This window comes from Grampus griseus (assembly GCF_964374135.1).
Source record: "Grampus griseus genome assembly, chromosome: 15".
In the NCBI taxonomy this organism is placed as follows: Eukaryota; Metazoa; Chordata; class Mammalia; order Artiodactyla; family Delphinidae; genus Grampus; species Grampus griseus.
The window spans coordinates 58,098,102-58,107,883 of record NC_139009.1 but is presented as its reverse complement, the minus strand read 5'-3'; the positions used below and the strand labels follow the sequence as shown (position 1 = coordinate 58,107,883).

Below are 9,782 nucleotides of genomic sequence, written 5' to 3'. Positions count from 1 at the left end.
AGGCTGTGCAAACGCAGCACCTATCTAAGTGGGAAAAGCAATGTACTGTTCCGCGCATGCGTGCGGAGTCCCTCGTGCTTGCTTGACCACGCCTGCGCAAGCTTCGCAAGGATTTCTTTTTTCCCCCTTTCCCAGCCTCGGGAAGTGGGTAGGTAATGATTTCCAACAGCCGACGCAAGCCCGCCCCGCTCATCCGCAGCAGAGCCGCGCGCGGCCGGTAGGGTGCGCTATCCACGGTGCCTTGCCAGATCCCGGCCGGCCTGCGCCTGCGCGGGGCTTGAGCGCCGCTGCGAAGGCTGTGGGGGAGTGGAGCGGCCTATCCCACACCTGCGCACTCGGACCAAGATGGCGGCGGCGGCCCTCCTGGGCCGGGGAGCTGCGGCGGCTGCCGCTGGGCTGCGGAGGCGGTAAGTGGTGAGCCCGGGGCTGCATATAGCGGTACCGCTGGGCTTAGCCAGCAGAGCGGTCGCCTCCGCGCCCGCCCTCTCTTACACCAGGTGGGGAGAAGTGCCCCTGACCTTGCCTTTGGTTCCACCCCCATCGCCGAAGTTGGGGGTTTAAACCCTGAGGTGGGCAGCTCTCGGTGAGGCAGCTCTGCGACCCGGTTCTGGCGGGCCCTGCCGGCCTTGTCCCAGGCTCCGAGACCCGGTGCCTGAGTCCCTGTGGTGGGGAGACTCTCAGAGGCCGGCTGTAGGGACCCCACAGAGGAGCTGTTTTTAAATCGGGGCCCCTCCAGCCCCTCCACCCCGTGCATTCGCTCTGCCTTTTAAACACGAAATCAGAACGTCAGAATGTCACTCATTTTCTTAGTGAGGCCTACCTAGAAGGGGAACGTGACCTATCTGAAGTCACACAGCATCTAAGTGCTGGAACTCCAGATTTCCGCGCCCCACCCACCAAACCCACTCCGTTCCCTCGTCTTTCCTCTTTCCATTTGCCCTGTCTTTGCGTTTGGCTTCCCAGGGACATCTGTTAACACTGGTTAGGTGAAAGGCACTGAGGACGTTCAGTAGATTGTTGTACCCTGGTTTCTCTTATGGAACAAAAGGAGAAGAGGGCCTAACAAGGGTTGACCTCCTGAGTGTTTGTTAGGGGTTTTAGTGCTAATGATGCTGTTGAAGTTGAAATGCGTTTCCTAAAATAATTAGGTTTGCAGAAGGATTTTTTGTTAGTCACCTCCTGTCTCCCTCTCTTATTTTTGAGTAGCTGTCTTCCTGGAATAATGTAACTCACCTTTACTATTTTATTACTGTAAACCCACCTCCGTCAGAATATACAAAAACCCATCTCCATTCTGCCTTTTCTGTGGGCTGAAAGGAAATTTCCGTATTCCAGGTGTAGTTCCGTCCTCGGTGTACTTCCATATTGCAAGGTATCCAAGATTTAGGCAGTGTGCTATAGATAAAAATGCTTTCACCCCAAACCTGAATTCCATTTAATGAATCATTGTTGGGCACCTATTGCATACTAATAATAGCGGTAGCTAACATTTATTGAACACATGCCACATGGCCTAGCACTGTTGTAAGCACTTTACGAGGATTATCTGGATCCGTGTTTGCCCCAGTCTTTATGAGTTAGCGGTGAATATTAACTTCATTTTAGAAATGAGGAACTGAGGTAGGTCATCATGCTAGTGGCTAGGGACAGCAATGAAGACAGTCCCTCCTCTTCATGAGTTTGCAGGTTGAAAATAATCAGAGGAACGTAAAAAACAAAAAGTGATCATAAATATGCTTAAAATTCCTCAGTGACTCCTGTGAAATGAAAATTGGAATGCATGGAAATAGTATTTTAAAGTAAACTGCATTTTCATGTAACTTGCGTCAGATTTCTAAAATTTTTCACTAGTAACATCTCCTTTTGTTTACTTTTCTAGTAGTATTTGGTTTTCCCTTCTCCCTTTGTTTTTAATTAGCCAAATCCATGAAAAAAAAAAAAAAAGCCAGTCAACACTTCGGAAGTTTTGTAACTTTGGTTATTTCATTCTGACTATATTCAGAGTAAAATAACCAGTTATTACAAAGCAGCATCAATATGTTTCCAGTCAGAAAGCACGTATAGACTGTTGACTTCTTTAGCAGTTTGGTGGAGAATAGTATATTTTCGATTAGACTTCTGGAGGTATTGAAATGCCTTTCAAAACAAATAGCATAGGTTGTCTCTTTCCATGGAAACATGGTGGTAGAGACAGAAAAGGAGGAAGACTTTTCACTGTATTTACTTTTCTTCCCTTTGAATTTTGAACCATGTGACTCTATCACTTAGTTGTTTTTAAATCTAAAATGGGAAAAACAGTTTGTAGCTCTTTGCCTCCTTCATGCATACCTAAGAGTCTGGAACTCCAGGTTATAAATCACTAATGTAGATGCATTTCTGTTTCTTTACACCAGGTATTGTATATTCTATATACACTCAGTTATAAAGGCTGTAAATCTCCCCTTGAGCTCTTGTTTTTAAATTGTTTGTAGATATTGCTTGTGTGAGGGAGTGGAAATAATGTTGTGGATGGAAAATGAAAATTCATGTTTGTTATTATTTTCATTATGGTTGTTTTATATATGAGAAGTAGAAACTTGAGCTTAAGAGATTATCTCTTAAAATGTCATTTTTATTTGTTTTTAAATGTAGATTCTGTCATATGATGAATCCATATACCATTAAGAAACAGCCTCTGCATCAGTTTGTCCAGAGACCACTTTTCCCACTCCCTGCAACCTTATGTAACACAGGTAAAATTTCATCTCTTTTAGAGCAAACTGCCTGAATGAAATTTTGTGGGTCATGAACAATGAGAATTTGTAAATTTTCTATTCAGATGCCTATAAAAAGAATATAACATTTTTTTCTGCCATAAATTACACTTTGCTATAATTATTTGCTTACACATGTCATTTGACCTTAAATTTCAAGAATCCTGAATACAGTGTCCAGTACTTCTATGAAATCTCAGTTTCTTGTGTAACACATCTTCTGGAACATAAGAGTTGCTCAATAAATGATTTCTGAAACAAAAATATAGAAAGAAGTTACAAATGGGTTTGTGTTTCAAAGAATCATATGTATTTTAAGCTGTTGCCCTCCTTATTTTGATAAGAATACCTCTAAAATCAGTAAGTTTCTAGCTTTCACCCAGGCCTTAGGACATAGTACTTTGAATGTAGTTTTTCTTTTTTTGTCAACATTAATCACTATGGTTTTGTTGACAGTCTTGTTGATGTTACATGCTTTTATTTTCTTTAATATTGGAAATAAGTATGAAGATAGGATTTGAAAATTTTTGCAATATGACCACTGTCACGTGGTTAGGGAACCTTGTTGGGGAGGGTGTGTGTATGTGTGTCTGTCTGTCTGTGAATGCCTACCTATATGTGCTTATGGAGCTGTAAGAATTGGGATTCAGCTCTTGGCCCATCTCCATTTCCATCACTACCTTGAACTCCTCCTTGTGGCCATGCTACTCTGGAAGGTGGCTAACTCTGGCTAATGCCATGAGTTGGATCAGGGTAGAGACCTTACCTCTTCTGTATCCTGGGGCAAGAACAGGAGTGCCAGTTCCTGTCTCCTTGAGTCACAGAAGAATTTAGGCATAAATATTGAGCAACTCAGCATCTTAAGCTACTTTAATTAGACTTTTAAATTTTGTAGAACTGAATCATGTGGTCATCTAGGCTTTTCAAATTGGAAACCTACTGATTTTAGTCTTTGATATTGACTTCAAGCACCATTAATTTATATTTGAGGGGGAGCTTATGCCTACCTTTTTATCTGTTACCTATTATACCAAGCATAATAGGAAAGATTATTTTACAAGAGTCTTTCTCTCCTGTTGTAACCGTTATGACACTTTCAGAGGATCTTTCTGGATGATGGATCTGAGAGTCATTTTTGAAATACCTAATTTAACCCAGTTTAGGCTATGACTGGAATGATTTTGTTAATACCTAGTCAAATTACTTTTTTTGAAGTACCTTTGTTCATTGTTAAAATTTATGTAGTGATATCCTATATTATCATATTTTCTGTTTCAGACATATGTAGATTATAGTCGCTTAAATAATTTTTTACATTTATAGTTCTTCAAGTGTTTCTAAAAAGTTTTCTTTCTGCATGTATAGTTTTACACAAATGGACTGAGTAGAATAAAGCCAGATTTAATTCTTCAAATATTGGTGGAGTGTCTAATATGTGCAGAGATTTTGGTTACCAATAAATTATTAAGAAAGGCCACAGAGATGATTGGTCAGAGCCAGGGTTAAAAGAACCTTGTTTTCTGTATATTTACAGAAAGTGGCGGCAGCACTTTATATAATGTTCCATCTGAAAAATTGTTCCCTTGTAGTGCAGATTGTCAGAGGAATTTATTGGTTGGAAGTATAAATATTTTAAATCAAGTACTTCAACACTGAGGTTATCATTTTTCATTTTTTTCTTTTTTAGGATTTGCCTGGTCACCAAGTCACCAACTAATATCTTTACAGGACAGTGACTTAAGCAAAACGTATGGGAGTTTAGTTTCAATTTCTACTTTACCAAGGAAATGACTCAATATCAGTTAGCTGGAACTGCATGGCGAGGTGCAAAAACAATCTCAGCTGTCAAATTAGACTCTTCTCTTTTAACAGTTAAGAAAAGCATTTTTATACCAACCATATGTTTTGCCAAATTTAATCTCTTTCTAATTTAAAATAAAACTGTTGTTTTTTGATATTTTACTCTTTCTTAAGATATGTGATATGAGGATTATGATAGGATAGAAAGACTGATCTTAAGTATATTTTTCTTTTATGCTTGGCACTAATACTTATGGAGTGGTAGTATGCACAGTGGTTAAACAAGTCAGTGCTGGAAAATTGGCCAGGCTTGAATCCTGACTCTGTCACTTAACTAGCCGAGTGACTTTGAGCTTTAGTTTCCTCATTTATAAATTAGGATAAAAACAGTGCCTCCTTGGCAGGATGTAAGGATTAAATGATATAATTCACATAAAGTGCTTAGCACCATGCCCAGCACATGATAATTACTCAATAAATTAACTTATTTCCATATACTGCTCTAAGAAGAGAATTGGGTGGTGCTATTTGTTTGTTTGTTTTTAAGTCAGAAGTTTTATTTTCATAATAAGTAACCAGAGCCTGTTTAATAGTTTTAAACTGTTAAAACCTCAGTATTATCTTTTTGTCCTATGAGCTGTTATCATAATAGCAAGGTAGGAAATTAAAGATTCTTTTATTCTCAATCTGATCATGGCCCTAGAACAGAGAAGAAAAGAATCTCTAAAGATAATTTTCTTTTAAAATTTTATTTATTTATTTTTTTGCGGTACGCGGGCCTCTCACTGTTGTGGCCTCTCCTGTTGCGGAGCACAGGCTCCGGACGCGCAGGCTTAGCGGCCATGGCTCATGGGCCCAGCTGCTCCGCGGCATGTGGGATCCTCCCGGACCGGGGCACAAACCCGTGTCCCCTGTGTCGGCAGGCGGATTCTCAACCACTGCGCCACCAGGGAAGCCCTCTAATGATAGTTTTAAAATATTCTAGAAAGTAATTCACATAGATTCTTACCTACATGATAATTTATAATGTCACTAATTCTATACCTTTGGACAAGTTACTTAACTCTTAGTGACTTAACAAGTTACTTATCTCTAAGCCTCAGTTTCTTCATTTGTAAAATGGGAACAATAATACATTCTTCATAGGATTGTTAAAGGCTTAAATATATATAAAGCACTCAGCCCTGTCTCTGTAATAAGTAAGCATAAAATAAATATCATTTGTTATTATTATAAATTTATTTATTTTAAAAAATGTCAGCACTTTGGAAAGTGATGATGATTTATTATTATAGCTAATTTGTATTGAGTTACCAAATAGAATCCATCTAAGACTCCTGAATTATGATATGCCTTCCTACTTACGTGTAGGATATTGCTAGAATCTGTTGAGTAACAAAACTAAATAATTAGTATTAATATAAAATTCAGTGAAGTTATCCTAAATATTTTGATAAATTTGTTGCTTAACAATTCTTATTCTGTAAGCTTGGGCAATAAAGCTTTATATTCTTTTTTTCTAATTTTCTGTATTCCTTTTGGTTCTCTGAAAATGAGCACTTCATAGTCCATAAACTTGTTAACATTTTTTTTCTAGAATAACATTCTTTCTTTTTTCTCTTTTAGTGAGATACATGTTTATTCAAACACAAGATACCCCAAATCCCAACAGTTTAAAGTTTATTCCAGGAAAACCAGTTCTTGAGACAAGGACCATGGATTTTCCCACACCAGCTACAGCATTTCGCTCCCCTCTGGCTAGGTATAGTACTATTTTTAATTTGCTTTTACCAAGAAACATAAATAACTGACTTCGGGGGTTAAGGTAGCCTTTTTTAGCTATTTTACTTTTATGTGCATTGCATCTTTTCAGTATAGAGATTATTTTCTTTTCAGGTGAGAGATAAAGAAAAATAAGAGTTGATATTAGGAAACCCTTCTCCTGAAAAGGGATGTACTTAAGAGATCTGCAGCATGACTAAATAAGAATTTATATTTTTCCTTTTAAAAAATCTATCAAAATGATAATATGGCAGGACTTACCTGGTGGTCCAGTGGTTAAAACACCATGCTTCCAATGCAGGAGGTGTGGGTTCGATCCCTGGTTGGGGAACTAAGATCCCACGTGCCATGTGGCAAAAAAAAAAAATGAGGCAAATATCCATTCTAAATCTTTAAAACCCTGTTTTTAGAAAACAATAATAACATGATCATTTTATTCTCAAGGATAGCTGGATTTCTAGATGTTTCAAAATGGAATAGTTTCTAAAATATTCCTCTCAGAACTATAAATGATAATAGTTATCAGATGTGGCATGATTTTTTAATAAACTAGTGAGTGGTGACAGTTTTTATTTTTATTTATTTTTTATTGAAGTATAGTTGATTTACAATATTGTGTTAGCCTGAGGTGGATAGCAAAGTGATTCAGTTATTTTTCTTTCCAGATTATATTCTATTATAGTTATTAAAAGGTACGGAATATAATTCCCTGTGCTATGTAGTAGATCCTTGTTGCTTATCTATTTTAGGTAGTCCTTATCTGTTAATCCCATACTCCTAATTTGTCCCTCCCTCTTTCCCCTTTGGTAACCGTAAGTTTGTATTCTGTGTCTTTGAGTCTGCTTCTGTTTTGTATATAGATTTATTTGCATTATTTTTTAGTTTCCACATATAAGTGATATCATACAGTATTTGTCTTTCTCTGTCTGACTTACTTCATTAAGTATAATATTCTCTAGGTCCATCCGTGTTGCTGTAAATGGCATTATTTCATTCTTTTTAATGACTAAGTAGTATTCCATTGTACACGTGTACCACATCTTCTTAAGTCAGTTGTCTGTTGATGGGCGCTTGGGTTGTTTCCATTACTTGGCTATTGTAAATAGTGCTGCTGTGAATACTGGGGTGTGTGTATCTTTTGGAATTAGAGTTTTCATTTTTTCTGGATATATACCCAGGAGTGGGATTGTTGGATCATATGATAGCTCTATTTTTAGTTTTTTAAGGAACCTCCATACTGTTTTCCATAGTGGCTGCACCAATTTACATTCAGTGGTGACAGCTTTTAAATTCACTAAAGACATGTTAAATGTATGTCTAATGATAAAGCACAAACAATAAAATTATAAAACCCCTTTTTAACTGATAGCTAGAGAAGTTATTTATAATAAGAAATGTTAGGTCAATCACATCAACTGAAATTTTTGGTAACCTAAGACTGATACTGATTGCCAAGGATATTGGGAAAATAAAACTTAGATAACTATTTCTGTATACATACAGCCATTTAATGTGTCTCATTTAGGGGAACCAGGAATATGCTTATCTCAGGAATCGTTTTTAAAGTTTCTAATTAATAAATATGCACATTTCCTTCTACCTAAACATTGGAATATATCTTAGAACATTTGTTTTTTATACTTTTTAATACAAGCCACAGTAATAAACTTTTTTTTTAACATCTCTATTGGAGTATAATTGCTTTACAATGGTGTGTTAGTTTCTGCTTTATAACAAGGTGAATCAGCTATTAAACATCTTATATTATGACTCGCTATATACATACACACATATACATACACAGATATACATAAATATGTACATATACGTATGTATATATAGGTATGAAACAAGTGTTTGATGGGGCAATTTTCGCCTTTATAAGGTATAAAACATTCTTTTTTTAATAAATTTATTTATTTATTTATTATATATATATTTTTGCGGTACATGGGCCTCTCACTGTTGTGGCCTCTCCTGTTGCGGAGCACAGGCTCCGGACACGCAGGCTCAGCGACCATGGCTCACGGGCCCAGCCGCTCCGGGGCACGAACCCGTGTCCCCTGCATCGGCAGGCGGACTCTCAACCACTGCGCCACCAGGGAAGCCCTATAAATTTATTTTTTATTTATTTGTTTTTGTCTGCATTGGGTCTTCGTTGCTGCACGCGGGCTTTCTCTAGTTGCGGCGAGTGGGGCTACTCTTTGTTGCGGTGCACAGGCTTCTTATTGTGGTGGCTTCTCTTGTTGCAGAGCATGGGCTCTAGGCGCGCAGGCTTCAGTAGTTGTGGCACGCGGGCTCAGTAGTTGTGGCTTGCGGGCTCTAGAACGCAGGCTCAGTAGTTGTAGCACACTGGCTTAGTTGCTCCACAGCATGTGGGATCTTCCCGGACCAGGGATTGAACCTGTGTTCCTGCATTGGCAGGCGGATTCTTAACTATTCTGCCACCAGGGAAGTCCCTAAAGCAGTCTTATATTTCCTTTCTTGTACTTTTTATATTATTCTGTTCTGTTCTGTTTTATTTTATTAGATAAAATCCTGGTCACTATATAATTGATTTTACGACTCACTGGTGGTTTTGAAAAACACTACCTTAGAGAACAGCCACATATATACATAAGGAGTGTGCAAGTATGTTCATTGTAGCCTTGTTGGTAATGGTAATAAGTTAGAAACAACCTAAATATTCATCGGTAGGAAGAGTTAGATAAACTTTGTTCGTCCATAGTCTGCATGGACAAACAATAAAACAATAAAAAGGATGAGGCGGACTCATATTTACTGAATGACCTCTAAGACATACTTGTTATTGAAGAAAGCAAGTTGCAGAACAGTGAATACATTATGATTATTATGTGTATGTAAACAAAAAACACAAAACAACAAAAATGCACTGATAAAGAGGTCTGGAAGAATGTACACAAAACTGATAACAGTGGATTTGGGGAGGGTGGTCAAGAGGCATTTTCACTCTCTATGTATAGTTTGAAATGTTTACATCACGTACAAGCTCACATATTTTGTATTTTAAAAAATGTAAAAATAAAAAAGCCCAAACTGATTCAGTTACAGATTAGTTGGAGATTATTTCTGTCAGATGTTCAGTTGGCAAAAATCCCCATTTCTCCGGTTTACAGAATTTATTATCTTCAGTCAGCCTTGTTTTTGTTGTTTAGCAGAGAATGTTTTTACTGTAAGGTAGAACGTAAGCTTCATGAGGATGGAAACCAGTCTGTTCTGCTTGTTGTTGTATCCCTAGTGCTTAGTACAGTGTCTGCTACTCAGCAAGTATTCAAATACTAGTTGAATGAATGAATAAAGAGTAATGTATCTTACTTCAGGGAGGCATTTGACATGTTTCTTCCTGTCCTTGTAGACAAGAGAAAGAAATGTAAGCAGAGGGTAAACCTGTCTTCGGGGACATGTAAAAGGGCTCTGAATCCTTGT

General features: G+C 37.9%; 1 protein-coding gene across 5 annotated transcripts in view; it reads left to right on the top strand.

Moving 5' to 3' along the window:
* Positions 1 to 284: 284 nt before the first annotated feature.
* Positions 285 to 9,782, top strand: part of NFU1 (NFU1 iron-sulfur cluster scaffold) — a 32,767-nt gene continuing 23,269 nt past the window's right edge. Inside the window, exons 1-3 of one of the 5 annotated variants that reach the window (XM_082671732.1) lie at positions 285 to 407; positions 2,632 to 2,732; positions 6,180 to 6,315. In XM_082671732.1, the coding sequence (XP_082527858.1) occupies positions 346 to 407; positions 2,632 to 2,732; positions 6,180 to 6,315 (299 nt within the window). In that variant the 5' untranslated portion in view covers positions 285 to 345. Of the gene's footprint in view, positions 498 to 2,631; positions 2,733 to 4,440; positions 4,578 to 6,179; positions 6,316 to 9,782 lie in introns of those variants that run through there. The other 4 variants (XM_082671733.1, XM_082671735.1, XM_082671734.1 and 1 more) reach the window with 4 other exon arrangements.